Genomic DNA, 20,899 nt, shown 5'->3' with positions numbered 1-20,899 from the left:
CAACAGCACCTTCGACTATTGTCGTTCGCAAACGAAAGAAGTGAAGGAGAGGATAATGATACAAGAGGAAAGAATATTAGGACTATTACACTATAACGGGAATGACAGTTATTGATAAACTAGTATAAATATAATATTGGTTGTTAAGAATAGTTATGAAATAATTTAGTTAAAAATTCTTGTTAAAATTTCCCTCCCTCGTCCCTATTATATTCTCCTTATCGGTTAGGGTTCTATCTCCTCCCATTGAATCTTCATTACTCATCGCAATATAATTCTTTTATCTTTCATGTTCAAGAATTATACATAATTCTACTCAAGGTATAACAGCTTGTTTAAGAACGCTTATTGGTTTTAGAAATGGAAGTCTTTACGTCGATGTTGAGATATCGTTTCATAATATGTTTAAGCGTTTCATAATATGTTTAAGCAAATGACCGATGCTACAAAAGATACTCTCATTTTCTTGCAGGAGGGTGAACATTCATTTGAAAGTTTTTGTGAGTTGTTTTGTGCTGGTTAAGGAATGATCAACTAATGGCATAAGGTATCATTTGGACCAAAAATATGCGATTTGATTATAGGAGTATGTTGAACTAGAGATTTGATTTAAGAAATATGAAGTTGAATAGAAGACACTTGGATGAAGTTCATAATAGAACAGCAGAAAAAGAAAGAAACAATCTGACTTATCTTCATCAATCCTCTTCACATGCTGCTTCAGCTGCAGATATTTCTGAATCCAATTTGTTGATCAACTGCTGACTTACATGTTTACCAACCGATATCATGTCAAGTATAACACTCGGGTCAAGTCCTGCACCACCTCGTTTCATCAACCCGCATACATTTCCTTGCCTATTTATTGAAACCGATATTGCAGAGCTCATCTGAGACTCCTCTTCTGCTGTTGCATCCACAATATAATGTCTACCCACCTTTTAAGAATCAAAAAAAAAAAAAAATTATGTTTCCACAATATTACCTTCAATGGAATTTAAAAAAAAAATGTTCACCTTTGTCAATGTAACAATGACGGGTACACCTGACGTGTCGAACTGGAGAAATTCCTCATCGCTGACGTCGACTTCGGGCTGCTCGTCAGAAGCAGCACCTGGAGCAACATTGGCTCTTGGTATGCCAGTATTACTTAGAGCAGCCTAAAGCAACAAAGAAAACAAATTTAGAGAATATTTTTTTAGATGGATCTGTAATCAGGCTGAGAACCCGCCAATAAGTTTATCTAAGCATATCTATATCCGTTGTGTATGAAAGGTTTGGCTGAGATACATTGAAAATCATGCACAATAACGGAATCTCATTCTGAATCCATACACAAATTAGGAAATGGGATCACCCCCAATCTGTAGTATACAAAAAATTTGGATGCAAAAGCATATCTATATGTGGTTGAGATTATTCTTGGAAACTTGACATGTTCAGAAGAAATACAAGTGTTTCTAAATGAATCCATTATAATGATTGTAATAGTTTGTAAACAATTACAAGTAAAGAAATGAACGAAAGCACAATAAACCTACAAAAAGAACACGAAAAACAAAAGAAACCACCTTGATAGCAGCGCCCAATGCATCTAAGACATTTCCATCTGAACTAATCACAAGTCCATCAATGTAAAGATCCCAACAGACCTTCCCCTCCACAATCGATAAAGATGACAAATCAATTCCAGCTCCTATTCAATTGAGACATCATTTCATTAACACCTAAAAAAAGGCAAAATGGACACATTCTCCGTATTCATTATTATCACCTGATCCACTTTTACCACCTAAAAGACACCTCTGAAGAGCAGTCGAGAGCTCTCCAGCCAATTCATCACCTCCTCTACCCTATTAAGCATAACTATATCTTCAAATATGCTAATCAAATCTTCCTAATTTCATATGCAATCATGTTTGAAGACATCTTTGTTAACTATATGACCAAAAAAATACCTGAAAAGTTGGCTCTGCGGTTGGACTGCAATCAATATATATAAAAACCTTGCCTTTGTCAGGATGTGATGGATTTGGTCTTCCAATTTCAGCCTGCAAAATCAATTATTGAATTCAAAAAAATTATAATCAATACTCAATTCCACATTTCTTGATCTCTCTACCTTTACACTGGCAATTACATCAGTAGCACCAAGCTTAACTCTTGCTGAACCATTTGCCTAAAACAAGAATTTCCAAAATTATTGAATAAAAAACCAAATTAAAATTATGCAGAGCAAATTTGAAAGAAACCCATCAATCACCTGAGCAATTACTCCAGTTTCAACATAGATATGACGGTAAGTTAACCGTTTACGCCCATCTGTTCGAAGATCTTGAGCAATTCCACCCTTAATGTAATGTTTTTCTCCTACTGACAGACCCACCATTTCTATCACAAGAAAAAACACTTACTTTATGTATTCTTGACTATCTATTATACTTTTTGTAGTCTGGTTTGGTGTTATGTTTGTTAAAGAAAGCAATATCAATCATCTATACACGAACGCGATGAATTTCGGTGGTGCCCGGCGTCGGTTTCCGGCAAAAACAAAAGTACACGAACGATAGAAGGAACTTACAGTGGTTCGAGGGCTGTCTTCGGTGATTAGTTACGGTGGTCGGCGATGGCCGGCGGCGGCGGCGGCTGTGAAGGGAGGAGAAAGAAGAAAACTGGGAATGGGATGTTAGTTATTGTTAGGGCTGTAAATTCAAAACAATAAACGGATCAGAATGTATCGGGCCGGGCGACCCATATGTTTTAGTCTAGAATTTTATATTGGACAATTTATAAACAATTAATATATCTTCCTCATATATTAACTTCTTAATTTTAATTTATTTTATCTTTCTTTTTTTATATATTTTTATAGTTTAAGTGTATTCTTTGCTGTCTTTCAAGGCCAATGCTGAATGTAAAAAAAAAAATTATTATATTTAGAACGTATGAAGGTGGAATAATAAGGAACGAAGATTCGAGAATTTAAGAAAAAAAAGTCGTAAAATCATTTTGAGATAAAGCTGATAAAAGAGTCGAAGAAATTGTTCAACCTCTTATTTTTTTGTTCTCAAGCTCTAATTATCCTAGTTGCGATCATTTTAGTGATTTATTATTTTTGAATTTGATTATAATATCTTGATAAGGTTTTTAATTTTTAAAGTTATTATAGTTCTTGTCAAGTTAAAAAAAAAATGTGACAACTATCTATTTCTTAGTTAATTATAGGGAATATGTGGTTTATTTATCAAATTTGTATGTATTTCAATTTTTTTTAAAATAATAACTTGTATTAATTATCTAGTGATTAATTGTATTAATTATTTAGTGATTAATTTTAGATTTCAATTTTCTACAGGTACAATTTAAAAAAAAAAAGCACTAAATTTAACCTCTCCATAATTTTTTTACATTAAATTTAAATCCCTTTTAACTCTAATTTATAACTCCAGTTCTAATTAAATTTAATTTAACTACATTTCTTATATTGTTTGTAAGGACATTAAGAATGAAATATAATATGTATTTTGAACCACAAACATAAACTAAATCAACATTTTATATACTTTAAAAATACATATTTCTAAAAACAATCATCCACCTTCTTTGTGTTTAAATTCAAACTCAAATATAAAAGTCAATTAATTTTTTAAAAAAATGGGGTCTACCATGAGCTACCCTCCACCACTCCCCTTATCATTCAATTAATTTGAATTTTATCCCATCATACAATATTATTATTTAAAAATTTCAGTCTAAAAATAAACATGTCTATCCACAATCAATAATTTGTATTTGATAAAAAAAATTATAACACCACTAACAATACCTAACTCGCAATAATACATTTATAGAATTATTATTCTTCAATTCTTGTCGACTTTTATCACACGTAAAATTAACTAAAAATCGTTAGAATTTCTCTGGAGTGGTGGAGGGATAAGTTGATAAATTGCAAAATCATCTAAACCGTCACTCCGATGAACAAACAATTCAACAACTTCAAATCCACCCGCTTCCAAAACACTTACACAATCCCCGGTCCATTGTCGAACCTCGCTAGCTGCCCAAACCTTAGTATTATCTCCACAAATCTTCTTCAAAGTCTTCACCAACTTTGACACCTCATCCGAATCGAAAAACACATCCGACATGACCACCAAATCAAAACCATTCGAACTCGGAATCTCATCCAACGATCCCCAAACCAATCGACTCACCTTAACTCGGTCTTCGAGTCCATTTACTTCAACATTCTTATTCAACGTAGGAATCAAAGATTCTACATCCGTTAGAAAAACATGGCTGGCTCCTAGTATGGCTGTGGTTAGACCGGGGAGGCCAGTTCCAGCGCCGAGTTCGATAACTGTTTTTCCGATGAAGTCGAATTGAAGGATTCCTTTGGATGCCATCCATTGAGATAAGATTGGGGCGGAATCCCATACCCATGAACCGGTTAAGGCTCTTCCGGTTTGGGAATCATATATGTCATCTGGTTCGTGAATCTTGAGGTTCTTGTTGGAGATTTGTATTTCTTTGATGCCCATAATTGGAGGAGAGAAAAAGAACTATTTTTTTTTGGTTGATTATTGTTATGATGATGATGAGAGTTTATTGGATGATTTATAATGAGTTTATAATATACAAAAGTGGCAAGAAAATGAGAGTGACTTGTTTGTTTTTATGCATATATAATAATCTTTTTTATTATTATTTTAGAAAGTCAACTTCTAGTTTTTTTCATAAATTAATGATTAATATATATAAATGTTTTTAAATTGCATTAATATAATCTTCATTTTATTTGAACTACAAATATGCTAATTTTTATTGTGAATTTGGAATATGGTTGAGATCAGTTATTATCATATACTTTTTTCTAATTTTGTTTTAATTTAAAAAATTAACATGATTATGCACTTTAATTTAAAACTTTCTTTACTCCATTATTTTAATATCGATTCTCAAAAGAATAAAAACCAAAGACATAAGATAAGAGAATATAGAACCAATTAATGGATTGCAATTATTCTATACCCATTAACTTATCAAAGATATCCTGTGTACAATTTGTAAATTCATTGTTATTTGTTTATACTATTAGAGTTATAATGTAGATTTTGTTTATGCTTATTTATATGAAATTAGTTTAATAAATATTTTAATATATGGTCTTTCTTTCCTTTCAAAAGAAAAACAATGTCTTTTGTCTAAGGTTTCGGGTTAGATTTAAATTTTTAGGCCGAAAAACAAAAAATCAACATACATGTGGCCTTCTCAAATATGCCACGACACGAGGACCATGTAAAAAGAAAGTAGGTACAATGTTGTTAATACAACTTAACAAATGAATTTATTTGTATAAATGATGAGAATATGGCTTATTATTGTTTGCCAAAAATATGAAAACAAATTACTCCATAAAGAATATTCAATATGGTAGAGCATTAATTAATAATAATAAACAAGCTCATATATGTTAGTAAATAAACAATTGATTCCATCACCTGATCCTGTTAATAGTCCAGTTCAGTTGTATTAATCCCCCAATCTATAACTTTGAATGTTGCCTCCATGGACAACCTCCTTCAAATGCCTGTTCTAGCACATCCTCCATCCTCTTCGCAAGAAATATCTGATATTTCAAAACACAGAATCAGATCCAAGTCGGAAAAATGTTCGTAAATGGGCAATGTTTTTACCTCCATGCTTGAGAGGACAGGTGAAGGTATTTCAGCCAAGTCTTTGGCATTCCTATGAGGAAGAATGATCCTCTTTATGCCATGTCTATGTGCTGCAAGAACCTGCAAACACCATTTTACCTCTTCTTAGTATATAACATGATGACAAAGAATATGAAATGTCAGCATTAGAAGATAGATCTCACTTTATGATGATTCAATTTGAAAACAATTGTGTTTTCGTAATTGGATATGAATGAGAAACTGTCATACTATGGAAGTTTCTCATCTAAAAGGGCTTAAGCCAATCAAATTCTCACCTCTTTCTTTTACAAAACCCTAAACCCTTCAAATCCTAACAAATAAAAACTTGACCCCGTTATGTGGATGATATGTACTACTTCAATCACCTAGCCCAATTTAAAGTGTTCTCAGTCAAACCCGTAACATTTGGTCTCTTGGCACGACTTTTGTCACTTAGCTACCCTAGTGAGGTACTATTAACACTTTTATTCTCCATTAAGAATTAACAGATTGTAGAACTAATTTCATGATAGAAGTGGGAAAGCAAACCTTATCTTTGATTCCACCAACAGGTAATACAAGGCCCCTTAATGTCATTTCTCCAGTCATTGCCGTATCAGATCTTACACATCTCTGACTGAATAACGATACTAGTGATGTAACAAGAGTCACACCAGCTGAAGGTCCATCTTTTGGTACAGCACCAGCAGGGAAATGAATATGAATGTCGCGTCCATCTAGTAAATTTATATCATCAGCAGTTACCAACTTCAGTTCTGTTGCTCTTGCTCTTACCTACAAAGCTCAATTTATCATTAGAAAAAAAGAAAATAGAACCACGCGTTCTACATACTATTTACAGTTCAACCATTCTAGTTTAAAGGAAGCAGGTAAGCTAACTCATCTAAACCTAGCTGGATTTTTATCATAGAAGCCATTGTATACATATATATATTATTAGTTCAAGGGTACTTTGGTATTTTAGTTGAATAATTTAATAACGTGATTAATGAACAGATTGGATAGTGGGTTATTTGGAATTAATCTCTAATAACCTACAAATCACTTGATATCAGTGAAAAGAGTCTTGACTAAGAAACAAAGGTCTCGGGGTTCAATTATCACTTGATTGAAGTGAGGGTCGTGCTAGCTTCCTTCCTGATTTTCAAAATAATCTCAAATAACCCACATCAAACAGGCCTTATTGTTTCTTAGGATATGGAAATATTCCAGATACATAAACATATGGAAACTAAATTTAGTTCAAGACAGATTCATAAATTTATTTTTGTTCCTATATCTAAAAACAGGGTCCACATACAAAAGAAGAAACAATAAATGTTTCCAAATGCAGATCAGAAAATGTAATAGGAAGAAAAAACATACCCATGTCAAAGCAATCTGAGCCGATTCCTTAATAACATCACCAAGTTGTCCAGTGAGATGGAGATCACCCTTTCCTGCCATCCCAGTAGCCTCAACAAACTGAACCTGGCCACCAAAAGCTGTCCATACCAATCCAACTGATACACCAGGAGTGACAACTCGTTCAGCAGTTTCCTTATCATCAAATTTTGGTGGCTACATTCACAAGACAAATATTCCACAACCATTGTTAATAGTAACAAATTATATCTACTTAAGCAATGTAAAACTTAAAAAGAATAAAAATCATTTAATTAATGATTACCCCTAATACTTTCTCCAGCATTGTCTCATTGACAATATAAGGGGAGCTAATAGTATATGTATTCGACAACTCATTACCAGTGACACCCATAGGAATAACCTCCATTTCCACATCAGATGAATCAGCAATTCTGCTCTCCATTAACGGAGAACCAAGATTATTGACACTTTTGCTGATTGGCATAGAATGTTCCTGCTCTGCAACCAATACTGCTGTTGCACGAGCTAAGGAAGACAAGTTTCTTTCAAGGTTTCTAACACCGGCTTCTCTGGTGTATCTCTGAATTACCAGTTTCACCATTTCCTGTCGAAACAGATATTGAGGGGGAAAAAGATCAATCAACTAACCATCAGCAGTTAAGGGGAAATCTAATCCATTATGGTAGGTTAAAATGTCTTCCTTTGTCATTGTTTTTACATTCTTTCTTTTTAACAATCCAGTCTTAAGCCATGAAATTCTGTTTCTGGATCCGTTTCCAAACACAGAAACAAAATTAAATTTCGGAATTCGTCTCTTACTCAATTTAGTTTCCTACGTACCTCAAGTGGAAAGAGTCTTGCCTAAGAGATCAAAGGTCTCAGGTTCGATTCTCACTAAGAACGCACTTAATAAAGTGGGAGCTCATGCTAGCTTCCTTAAGGGAATATACCTTAGTTTTTGAAAAAAAAGTTAGTGTTTGTTTCATCTTTATTATTTTTTAAATAATTCTACTATTTGGAAGGAAAAAAAAACATTTGATGAAAAGTGGATTATTTGGGGTTAAATGACTAAAATAATATCCTTTGTATTAAATATTTTAAAATGTTACAAACAATAAAGTAAGGGTATTACGACCGAGTGATTAATGAGTTTCACCTTTCCAAATAAGGGTAATTTAGTACATGATTTGAATGAACTGATTGATGAGATAAAGGGTTAGACTTAACCTTCATCAAACCAGGTCTAAGTGTTTCCAAATGAAGAGGTTAATGCTAGGAGAGTAAACCATCACCAACTTTGGTTGTTAAATAAATAATATAGCTTGCACAATATATATATCATTTGTCATTGTGTCGTGCTTGTTGATATCAGAAGACCAAGTATTCAGGGAGAAGAAATCAAAGTTGAGTATAGGCAATGTTATACCTCGGGGAATTGAAGAAATTCCGAGCTCAAGCCATGTTGATCAAGCACTCGAGGGATCAGATGCCGCATTGCTATCCTCAACTTTTCCTCTGGTGTATAACCTGGCAGCTCAATTACCTCCATTCTATCTAATAGTGGAGGAGGAATAGGTTTCATCCTGTTTGCAGTTGCCACAAAAACAACTTTTGAAAGGTCAAAAGGCACATTCAAATAGCTGGAGTGTTTTAATTAAGGAATAACTTCAAGGCTTTATTTCCAAGCCAACAACCAATGAATATAATGAACTGAGATCAATCAGAGAGAAAACTTTCCATTTCCTAAACCTTGCATGGATGAAAAGTACAGCATTAATGCCTTAATTATTCTCTACATTCTAAAGTCACTGTAGTAAATAAGTAATTCACTAAGAAAGAAGAGAAAGGATAATTGGAGTTCTTCTAGTGAGTGAAAATAGGGTGGATGATACTGCAGTTAGTGAGACGGAAACTAAAACAATTGACTTCATACTGGTGAATAATAATCAAATACCAGAATCAGATCATTAACACAAAATCTCCAGACTAAGCACCAAATAAAATAAGATCTCATAAAATAAACAAAACAAAAACTAAAAACAACGGACAAATCAATAAAACTGAAATGCTATTATGCTGAAAATTACAATTATGCCATCTTCATTGGAATATCATATATGCCCATTTGGAAACACTTTTTTTCTGTCAAATATCTCATATGGATGTGGATCGCATTTGGTAACAGAATTTAGTCAAACACAAATGTAATATTTATTGTAGATTTCTAGTCTGGATCTGGATTCAGATCCAGAAACAAAAAAAAAGTGTTTCCTAATGAGCTTACCAAACCATTCAAGGAACTAACCACGAAAACCAATCAAGTGAAATTATTAGTAATCAATTCTTACTCAACAAAGAACCCACTAAATTAGAGAATAAACAGTTCCTGTGAAATGAAAAGGATACTGATCATTGAATGTCTTGTTTTGTTCAGGATCAAGAACTTCCAGGAGTGCTGAAGCTGGATCTCCCCGCACATCTGTGCCTGTCTTATCAATCTCATCCAGAAGCATAACTGGGTTGCAGACCCCAACTCTCTGAATATCACGAGACAAGATACATATTATATCCGCATCCGAAATTTAAACACCAATAGGGAGCTACAGTAATACATATTTTAGATTTCTTACTGAAAGATGTAATTCATAATTCAAAACTCTATTGTACTACAACAAATTATCTATGGGAAAAGGAAAGGAAGTAGCATTCAAGAGGAACAAGTACAACAAAGTTACCCTTCATGAACTGGACGAGATCACTGGTTTGCAATGTTTCGGATAAAGTTATACAACACTGAAGGCTTTTATATACAAGTAGCAAGATACTTTATGATAAGAAACAACGGCCACTGGCGGATGAGGTTATTCTTATTTTAATATTACTTTTATTATCTTTCATGGTATAAGAGCAAGATCGAAGACATTGCTACTGTTTGAAATTTTAAAAAACCTTGAGACAATGAAAGATCTTTCTCTTGACAAGCTTACGGTTTGTTCCGCACCGTTTTGCTTGAAGGGGATGTTAAAGATAATTTTGAATTATCTTTAGCTAATTATCAATATTTATTTATTATCAGTATTTAGCTTTTATTGTTTACTATATTTATGGAAGTAGTTGTTTAAGTGATTATAAAAGTAATATTGATTGATTATAAAAGTAATCTTGATTCTTGTGTAATCATTCAATTCACTCTGATTTATTCAATAATAAACTACTCTATTGTTTTAGAGTTTCTCTTCAACTATCTTTCTCTATCATACACACTTCTGTCAGCCACTGGCTATTCTAATTTCAATATTATTTTTATTATCTTTCACAAATCAAGTTCTAATTAAAGGAGAAATACCTTCAGTCCATCAATAAGACGCCCAGGCATGCTTCCAATATAGGTCCTCCTATGGCCTCTAATATCAGCTTCATCCTTAACACCACCAAGAGATATACGCATAAACTTTCTTCCAAGAGCAGCAGCAATGGATGATGCCAAAGATGTTTTCCCAACACCCGGCGGGCCAACAAAACATAATACTGGACCCTTAGCCTCAGGTTTGAGCTGTTGTTCAAATAAAACAACTCATTAATTAAACAACAAAGAGTGAATATTATTTTGAATAACAAATGTAGATAGTTTATCAACCTTGCGAACTGCTAGATATTCAATTATCCGTTGCTTCACTTTGACTAAACCATAGTGGTCACTATCAAGGCGCTCTCTTGCAGCTTTCAAGTCTAACTCACATTCTTCACTGGCTTTTTGCCAGGGTAGATCGGCCAACAGCTCTAAATAAACACGAGAACTGCTGTATCCAGGCTGCTGAGGCTGCATCTTTTTAAGCCTCCTGATAATAGAATGTAATTTAGTTCACTATAATCTACCTGAAATGAACCTAAGGGGAAAGATAAAGCATCGATAGTAGAACAGTTTCAATTAATTTTTTTCAATTTTTATTTGTTTTGTAAATAATACCTTTAACTTTTTCAAGAAAGAAACAAAAAAGTCCTTGTAAAAATGTCAACATCATCTCATGCTCTTCAAGTTCAGCATACCTTAATTCCCTTTGTGCATGCTTCCAGGTGTCTGAAGGCATATCTGCACTTTGCATCTTCTTTTCCAGGGAAGCTAAATCATCCTCATCATCATCATTGTCCCCAAGTTCCTCTTTTATAGCCCTCATCTGAATAGTAGAGAAAACTTAGTTAGGTCTACTCTCCGGGAATAATAACCCAAGGTCTCCCCACTCAAAATTCCCCTTCACATAAAACAAGAAGACACGTATTCAAATAATAAACATGTAAAAATATATGTGCCCACAGTGTGATGAAAGGCGAAGAGCCCAAACACCTATTAGCTAAAAGGGGTCACTTGATATATGCTTAGCAAATATGTCTCATGTGAGGATGCTTTAGTTCTTAATTTTAAGACGAGATTAGGTCATGCACAGCTAGAGAACTAAACAAAATAAGTGAAGATAAAATGAAAATCTCAATACATGCACATGAAAAAACTAGAAAAAAATTATTAGAAACAAACATATACCAAAATATATTAATGATGGTAAACAATAGAAAAAAGATCAGGTTGAGAATTTACAAGGCGTAGAAAGGAAACCATTACGGATCTGAGGAATTGGCCAGTCCCAGCCTCACATACAATTTGAATAACGATATGATGCAAAATGTGGATCAAAGTTGACTATACAAGATTTATCGCCACATATCACATTCTCAAGTGCTATTTGGGAAATTATGAGAGAATGGCTTGGTGTTGCCTTTCTAATAACTTTTGTCTTCATTGGCTTATTTACCATTTTTGGAGACATATATGTTAAGTTTATTGTTTTTCTTGCTATACTCAGCAAGTTGGGTATTTTCCTTTTTGCCTCCTTGTTTTGTAAGGGACTGTCTATCATTTATTAAACAGGAATACGATACAAGATGTCAAGATGTAGTTAAGGAGGATAATAACTCATGCAACATATAAACAAAATAGCTATTTTTTAGTAGTGAAGATAGTGAGGATACACAGAGCCGAGTCAATTAAGGCGGAGATTAGTTTAACACCAGATCATATTTCTACTGTTATATAATAAGCTAATGAGGAACCACCTCTTCACGTACTAGAGCGAACAACTTTTGCTAGATAAATTATTTGTAAGAGAAAAATATCAAACCTGTTGTCGTAGGAAAAATTCCTTTTGTGTCTTCGACAATTGCCCCTCAACCTTTTGTGTTATCTTTTCAGCCACGCGAATTGACTATTACAAGGTGCAGATTGTAAATAAACTATTCTAATGTGTTACCATTGCAGTCAAAAGAAAGGGAAGGAAGAAAGATAACAAATAGTGATGAATTACTTGTAAATGACGGTCAACCAACTCTGTAGCTTTTGAAAGCCTCACTTTAACATCTACCGAGTCCAACATTGCCAGCTGTTCCTCAAAGCTTATCTCAAAGCTAGCAACAAATATGTCAGCCAACTTATGTACTGGAAGTGTCTCCAAAAGAATCTTTGTCCTCCCGCCAGATTTCTGTTTCTACAAGGAATACAAAATAATAGTCTCACTATAATCAGCCTCCTACATTTATTATAACATCATGGACACTTTCATGCAGAAATAACTTTGACCAGCTAAATCCTTAAAAATATCAAGTCAGTTATACATTTTCATCAATAGCATCAAAGTAGCAGGTAGAAAAATAAAAACCCAACCATGGAAAAGTTAATTTATGCCTGAAAATGCAACTAGACAGCTTCTCTGGGAGCTAAAGCTTATGAAACTACAATGGCAGCTACAATATACATGTACCATGAAGTTATCATAGAAGTGAATAAGAGCAATCACCTGCTCAAGAAGTGAAACTAGCTCCATTGAAGTAGCCTTAAAATGCCGTGACAATGAAATGAATTCTGAGTCTTGTTCCACTTGCTCCATCTCTAATGAAGATCAGAAACATGGCAGCAACTCAGCATCTTGACAGATCATGACTTAAAGCTAGTTCTCTACATTTCAGATGTCATCAAGAGAATTGTACAATGCTTGATGTTAACTGCTGCACTAATGCTCCGGAGAAGAAGAGGAAAACTTTGACTAAATAGATCAAGAGAAACAGTGCCTTCAAATAACTATGTCTTATATTTCCAAAATAAATGTAATGACCTAATACTTTGTTTGGTTTTAACCCTCAAGAATGAAGAAATATTAGTGAATTATAAATTTAAGCTTTTATATAATCTGCTGCCTAGCATTATACCTAGAGATTAAATTCCATCAAAAAAGTTCTCATGGAGGATAAAGTAATTGTTCACTTACCAGTTTTTGTCATTTCAAGTGGAGAAATCCGAGCAGTATAATATGATTGACGATTACTAAGCTCCTGAACAAAGAATCTGCACAAGCCTTCAAGGACAACCGTGTAAGTAACCCTTCCACTTGGTTTTTCCACTCCTCTAGACAAATGCAATGCTCTAGCCGCAACTCCCCTGAAAGGTTGACATCAAGAGCAGACCAACATCATTATCCAACAGTCAACGTCCTAAAAATGCATATAAATTATACGAGAGTAATTAACCCTAAGAAGTGAAGCAGGAGAACTCTAGTAGATAGAAAGTTGAATTATACCTTGTATGCCAATGGATCACTTCCTGCTGATTTTTTCCATCAAGTTTGTGAGGATCTGATGCACCAGCTTGTGGTTTTGAGATTCCATCCACTGAATCAGCTCCTATTCACGAGATAAAATCTAATTTTACATCCTTTCTCATCTTTTTACTAATAACTAATGTTAATGAATTGCCACCTGAAGAAAATATTGGGCCAACTGATGTTGTCTCTGCTGCATCCCTAACTGGAAGTATCCCAATTATCCCCTTTTCTTCCTTCTGCCATAATTCTTGTTCCACGAGCTTCACACTGCAAATACAATGGCAAACTTCAAACGATTTGAATTCAATGAATTACAAGTAAATAAGTTTCTCTGCACATAATTCAAGCTAATTAGTCAGTAAAATAACCAAATATACAGTTATCTAAATAATCTGTCAACAGTTGATTTGAAATACGAAACAAATGAACAACAAAAATCCTTCAATACATAGCTTCTGCCACAATCCACACACTGCAAATACAATGGAAAACTTCAAAGGATTTGAATTCAATGAATTACAAGCAAATAAGTTTCTCTGCACATAATTCAAGCTAATTAATCTGTAAAATAACCAAATATACAGTTATCTAAATAATCTGTCAACAGTTGATATGAAATCCGAAACAAATGAACAACAAAAATCCTTCAATACATAGCTTCATCCACAAACTACACACTGCAAATACAACGGCAAACTTCAAAGGATATGAATTCAATGAATTACAAGCAAATAAGTTTATCCGCACATAATTCAAGCTAATTAATCTGTCAATAACTGATTTGAAATCCGAAACAAAATAGCTTCATTGATCCCTACTTTCACAGAAATCGAGGTTATAATCGAAGAATTGCATCGAACGGGACATGAAAGGCGAAATCAAAATCACTTTCTAGGTTAATAAATCTTACTAACCTGTTATGAGAGGTACAACGAATCCGTATGATTGCGCCGGGCAATAGAACCTTGTTTCTGAAGGGAAGAATGGCCAGCCGGCTAGGGAGTTCCACCGGCTCCGCCATGTATGAATCAAACAACGATTGATAGAGGGAAAAGGGAAGGGAATTAAGGAAGTGGAATAGTGATGATCAATTTGAAGGTCAGCGAGGAAGATGACTGTTAGGTTATCAAATTCGTTTTTAAAACCTATCAATGTCAATTATGGTCCGGCTTCTTCAACTCATCAAGGTGACTTGACTTATATATATATGTACTACAAGTTGTATGTTCAACATGCCCCCAAACTTTCTTATAATTACAAGCCAATCCAAAATTTTGGAAAAATAAAACTTATACCTAACAAGTTATCGTTTTTTTATATTAAAGTATCGTACCGCAAAATATAAAATATATTGAGATATTCGGTATACCGAAAAAATTGGTAAAATATGATATCGATACTGAAAGTAGTGGGACAACAATTTTTTAAAATTATGTATATCGATAGAAAGGAATAAATAATGACTAATAAAATTATAATTAACTCAGTTTTAATTTTTATGAAATTATTAGGGCATGCATCTTCTTTATTTAACATATTTTAAATTCATGTATTTATCTTGTCTTTCCAATTTTAGCAAATCCATTTATTTTTTTAAATATTTATAATAAATTTATTAGATTCTCCTACAAGATTGTACATTCAACTCTCAAAATATCCATTATTTATTTATTTTTATAAATTTTGTATCGTTTTATTCACCGTGATTTTTTTTTCAATTTAAAAATAAATATTTTTCGGTATAAATTGTATAATACTGTCCTGAAATCTCGACATACAACAAATATTCGGTATATTATTTGTATCATATCAAAGTTTTCAGCCGAAATTTCGGTATAATATAGATAAGGATGACAAAATTACCGATATTTTTTGTATATCAAATATATCGTATAACAAAATATTGAAAATATCAAAATTAGATCCATGTAATCATTATGAACGAACCAAACCGTCGTTAAACGAATCAATAAATCTTAATAAATTTCTTATTTTATGAATATATTTGAAGTTCAATTCTAAAAGTATATATATATATATATATATTTTCTCTTTAATTTTAATTATCCTACTTATATGAATAATATTAAATTTTAATTATATTTTAATTTGATTTTCAAAATTTATTTTTCTATAATTAAATTAACACCATCGAATAATATTAAAATTTAATTATATTTTAATTTGATTTTCAAAACTTATTTTTTTATAATTAAATTAACACCTATATTTTGATAGAGTATACTGTATAAATAAATAAAAAATTAAATTCCATATATCATACCTACCATATATATATATATATATATATATATATATAATATAAAATATATATATAGTAGTTAAATTAATTTACATCACATTAAATATTTGATATATATATATATATATATATATATATATATATAATAAAATGAATAATAATTTATAGAGCATACCTACCCATATGGAGATGCAATAAATATTTACAAAATGTCTCCATTTAATTAATAAACACATTTTTTTTAATATAAAATTAAAATTAACTTCTTCTTTTTCAATTTCAAAAGTTGAACAAAACAAAAAAAATAGTACAAATAAGAACACAATAAAATAGGTTATTTATAATTTAATTGGTTTTTAACTGGAATATGTTGTTGTATTTAAAATTTAATCTTTATAAAAATAAAATAAAAGTATTTTAGTATATTAGTTAATAAATTAAATGATTTGATTATAATTTTTTTTAGAAATTTTTTTTCTTAATAAAAGGGTTTTATTTTATGGTTTTTAGTGATATTATATATAAAAAACATTGTTAGATGAAAAAAAAAATATGTTTTTTGGTTTTTTAGTTGGTTGAACTATTTAATATATATTTTTTAAATTTAAATTAAATTTTGTAAAAATAAAGATGATGTATTTTACTATATTAATTAATAAATTTAATGATTGAAAAAAAATATCACAAGATAGTTAATTTTTGACCTTGTTAAGAGGTTATTCAAATATAACCAGGTTATTTAAATAATAATAATATATAATGATATTGAAATAATTGTTTTTTTGGGTAAAGAAGGCTTACATGTATTTATATATAATGATAAAATAAAATGTATTTTAAATAATAAATTAAATAATGTGATAAAAAATAAAATAAATAATATAATATTTTTAAGTTATAGTTATTTAATTATCATATACTTTTTATAAATATCTTAAAAAATTCACATTAAAGAAATCTTAGAGAAAAAATAAAGTTTGGGGTATAAAATGAAATACATGACAAGTTAAAGGGCACTAATACAAATTTGACATGAAACGTAGAGACAGTGTCAGATGTAAGATCTACCGTTATCTGACAAGTGATAAGATCCATGTTCTTTAAATATCCGATCGATGTGGGACCTATTTATACATAGACGTCTACGTGGCAGATTCTAGTTCTATTATGTTCGAAAGGGAACCCGCCAAAGTAGGGGGGAAATAAATGAAATAAAATGATAAAATAATGGAAAATAAATATTTAAAAATGATAAAAGAAAATGAAGGGTTCTTGGATTTTTATTTTTTATTTTTTAGATTTATTTATTTCTGATAAGAGATTTGGTTCAGATTTGATAATTGAGTGAAGTGTGGTGTAAAAGAACTAATACAGGTCAACATACAGTTTGGATAAGCTTTTTATGGGTCCTACTGGAAATTATTATAAAAAAAAACTAGCATATTACAAATAATTTTTATAGTAACTTTTTACTTAATATATTTGATATTGGGTGTTCATTAGATGAGGTCATCTAGCGTTTGATATTTGGTTATTTGAGATTTTGTAAAAAAAATAAAAATAAATTATTTTTGATAAAAAAAATAAATAAGTTATTTAAAATATAAATTTATTACAAATAAAATAAGGGTATTTTAATTAATGAAATGGGTGAAAAGTCGTTAATATAAGACAAAAAATTATGAATTTGATTCTCACTTAAAACATTTTAAATACCGGTGGAAGTCATGACCGTGTGGTGTGTGGTGTAATACTAGATTCCTATATTAAAAAAATATTTTAATAGAATAAGTGATTTGATGATTAAAATAATTGTGTAATATGATATATATTTTTAAAAATAAACAAAATAAAATAAAAACATATAAACGAGTTATTTGAGCTTCTATTTCTTCCGTCAGAGGAGATTCGAGAAAAAATAAAATAAGAAGATATGTTTCCAAAATAAAGATTATACGATATTATAACAGAACGCGTAAGAATGACGTAAACAATAAACAGCCAAAGATTTAACGTGGTTCACCAAGATAGAACTTGGCTACGTCCACCCAGAAGAGAGATTATTATTGAGAAGATTGTTTACAGAGATGATATAACAAACTAGGGTTATAACACGAGTTTATATAACACTCGGTCCCTTGAAACCCTAATACAGAAACCACCTTTTCATTTTTTTTCTTTGAAAAAATAATAAGAATGAAGGGTGTTAAGCTTTTTATCATCCTGGTTAAGAAGGCCCAACTATTCAAGTCTATTCAACAAATCACCACCTTGACTTGAATTCTCTCAGATGTCCCAGGTGCATTAATCAATGCCCAGATCTCCCAAGTACATTCGTCAATGTCATATGGCCCAGATGCACTCGCCGGTGCCGGATGGCCTAGATGCACTCTCTAGTGCCGGATGGTCCAAATGCACTCACTGTTGCCGGATGGCCCGGATGCACTTGCCGGTGCCAAATGGCCCAGATGTATTAGTCAATACTAGATGGCCCAGATGCATTCGTCAATACCAGATGCATTCGTCAATACCAGATGCCCAGATGCATTAATCAATGCCCAGATGACCCAAATACATTAGTCAATGCCCAGATGGCCCAGATGCATTAGTCAATGCCTAGATGTTCAATCTTCTCTATCTCTCTTTTCTAAAGTTGCCCTTATGGAAACTAACAGTTTTGACGTTAAACAAGTCCAAATAATGTTGGAACTTGCTATGAGGAACTGGCTTGGTGAACATATCAATAGGATTGTCAGCAGTTCCTACCTTTTTCACCTTTATCCTCTTCTCATTCCTTAGGAAATGATATCGCACGTCAATATGCTTAGTCCGTTCATGATGAACTTGATCTTTGGCTAAGCATATAGCACTTAGACTGTCACAGAAGACAGTTGCTTGATCCTGATGTAGGCCCATATCACTAATTAGTCCTTTCAGTCATATTCCCTTTTTAGTAGCTTCTGTTAATGCCGTGTACTCTCTTTTGTTGTACACAAAGTCACAGTAGGTTGCAGAGTCGCTTTCCAACTAACAACTGAGCTCCCAAGAGTAAATACATAACCAGTCATAGATCTCCTACTATCAACGTCTCTAGCATAATCAGAATATGAATACCCAATAATCAGACATTGTGTATCACCTCCATATATGAGACCAACATCAAAAGTTCCCCGTAGATACCTGAATATCCTCTTCACAGCTTGTCAATGCTCCTTCCCTGGCTGTACCATAAATCTTCTCACAACACTCACTGTCTGTGCTAGATCTGGTCTTGTACAAACCATAGCATACATCAAACTCCATACTATACTAGAATAAGGAACTCGAGTCATATATTTTTTCTCTTCATCTGTCTGAGGAGAAAACAAAGTAGTAAGATGAATATTAGCAGCATAAGGTGTATCTATAGGTTTAGCTGATGACATTCCAAACCTTGACAACACCTTCTCAATGTAACCTTTTTGTGATAAGAAAAGTTTCTTCTGCCCTCTATCTCTAAGAATCTCCATTCTTAGAATTTTCCAAGCTGCTCCTAGATCTTTCATCTCAAACTCAGCATTTAGAAGATATTTTAGCTTCTGAACATCTGTTTTGCTCTTTGCTGCTACCAACATGTCATCTACATACAGGACTAGCATAAAATGGTATTAGAGCTTCAGGCTATTCGATTGTTTGTTTTTCAACTGAGATGACAACAGTGAACATTAAAATCAACAAGTTCACGGGGAGAAACATTTTTAGCATATGGAAGATCAAGATGCGGGCTTTGCTCAAACAACAGAGCTTATGGGGGGCACTAAAAGTGTCATCAGGAGCATATATAACCGATGAGATGGCCATTCTAGAGGAGAAGACGCATTCAACAATAATGTTGTGTGTCTTGCAAACAATGTTATCATCGAGGTCTTAGAGGAGGAGAATGCCATTGGGTTATGGTTGAAGTTGGAGAGTCTCTATATGACGAAGTCACTCACCAACAAGTTGTTTCTGAAGCAACGTTTGTTCACTCTACGAATGCAGGAAGGTATGCAAATTAGAGAACACCTAGATCAATTAAATTCTATTATGTTAAAATTAAGAAATATTGATGTTAAGGTTGATGATGAAGATGCTTCATTAATCTTGTTAGTATCTTTGCCTCCATCATATGAAAATTTTGTCCAGTCTTTCATTGTTGAGAAAGATATAGTAAGTCTGGAAGATGTCAGGTCTGCCTTTCATTCAAGGGATCTACGTCATATGACGTATGGTATAATTATAGATAGTCAAGCTTCAGGGTTGTTTACCAGCGAAAGTAATGGCGAGGGAAAGATAAGAAACGCGACAAGTCGTTTACTTCAAAGGGTCCTAAGCCGACTGATATCTGCAATTACTGCAAAGAGAAAGGACATTGGAAGAATGAATGTCTTTTGAAGAAAATCCACAGAAATTTGATTCTGGTTCTGCAGTTGTTGTAGAAGATAATATATTATCTGATGATGACATTGCTTTAGTGGTAGATGGTCATACCCATCAAACTGATGCATGGGTTCTTGATTCTAGAGCTTCGTATCATATTTACCATAGAAGAGAGTGGTTTGAATCTTACAAACATGTAGATGGTGGCAGTGTTTCTATGGTGAATAGTTCTGTTTGTAAGGCAGTTGGGATTGGCTCAATCAAGATTAGGACACACGATGATAGATTTTGTACACTAAATGAGGTTAGACATGTTCCACTTATCACTAAGAACTTGATATCTCTAAGTATGTTAGATAGTAAAGGATTTTGGTTCAACGGTGAAAGTGGAGTTGTAAATGTCTGCAAGGGTTCTGATGTTATTCTAAAAGGTGTCAAGAATGACACTCTATATTTCTTGCAAGGTTCTACTCTCTTAGGTTCTGTTTCTGTTGCATCCTCGG

The 20,899-nt window shown here is 32.5% G+C and overlaps 3 protein-coding genes across 5 annotated transcripts; all 3 read right to left on the bottom strand.

The window, feature by feature from the left end:
* Window positions 1-581: 581 nt before the first annotated feature.
* On the bottom strand, window positions 582-2,733 carry LOC124931220 (exosome complex component RRP42). Its single transcript, XM_047471642.1, has 8 exons — window positions 2,582-2,733; window positions 2,264-2,391; window positions 2,123-2,179; window positions 1,959-2,051; window positions 1,775-1,853; window positions 1,572-1,696; window positions 1,017-1,160; window positions 582-938 (listed from the first exon to the last, which is right to left on the bottom strand). The coding sequence occupies exons 2-8, from the start codon at window positions 2,387-2,389 to the stop codon at window positions 699-701; spliced, it is 864 nt and encodes a 287-aa protein (XP_047327598.1). The 5' UTR covers window positions 2,390-2,391; window positions 2,582-2,733; the 3' UTR covers window positions 582-698.
* A 1,091-nt stretch (window positions 2,734-3,824) lies between these two features.
* On the bottom strand, window positions 3,825-4,575 carry LOC124932807 (protein N-lysine methyltransferase METTL21A-like). Its single transcript, XM_047473489.1, has one exon. It carries the CDS (start codon window positions 4,542-4,544, stop codon window positions 3,900-3,902), a length of 645 nt encoding a protein of 214 aa, XP_047329445.1. The 5' UTR covers window positions 4,545-4,575; the 3' UTR covers window positions 3,825-3,899.
* A 790-nt stretch (window positions 4,576-5,365) lies between these two features.
* On the bottom strand, window positions 5,366-14,914 carry LOC124929032 (lon protease homolog 2, peroxisomal-like). Of its 3 annotated transcripts, none has more exons than XM_047469291.1 (17): window positions 14,650-14,914; window positions 13,890-14,002; window positions 13,712-13,814; window positions 13,403-13,572; window positions 12,935-13,026; window positions 12,446-12,619; window positions 12,263-12,346; window positions 11,139-11,266; window positions 10,729-10,930; window positions 10,438-10,644; window positions 9,498-9,628; window positions 8,518-8,731; window positions 7,393-7,695; window positions 7,089-7,283; window positions 6,252-6,497; window positions 5,700-5,801; window positions 5,366-5,632 (listed from the first exon to the last, which is right to left on the bottom strand). In XM_047469291.1, the coding sequence occupies exons 1-17, from the start codon at window positions 14,754-14,756 to the stop codon at window positions 5,549-5,551; spliced, it is 2,655 nt and encodes an 884-aa protein (XP_047325247.1). In that variant the 5' UTR covers window positions 14,757-14,914; the 3' UTR covers window positions 5,366-5,548. The 3 variants fall into 3 exon arrangements, with proteins under 3 accessions (XP_047325247.1, XP_047325246.1, XP_047325248.1); XM_047469290.1 differs by having other exon boundaries at window positions 12,446-12,625; window positions 14,650-14,913; XM_047469292.1 differs by lacking the exons at window positions 13,712-13,814; window positions 13,890-14,002; window positions 14,650-14,914 and having other exon boundaries at window positions 12,446-12,625; window positions 12,935-13,092; window positions 13,403-13,545.
* Window positions 14,915-20,899: the final 5,985 nt, after the last annotated feature.

Source organism: Impatiens glandulifera, chromosome 3 (genome assembly GCF_907164915.1).
Source record: "Impatiens glandulifera chromosome 3, dImpGla2.1, whole genome shotgun sequence".
NCBI lineage: Eukaryota > Viridiplantae > Streptophyta > Magnoliopsida > Ericales > Balsaminaceae > Impatiens > Impatiens glandulifera.
Note: the sequence above shows the minus strand (reverse complement) of the source record. Positions and strands in the feature narration are given on the sequence as shown.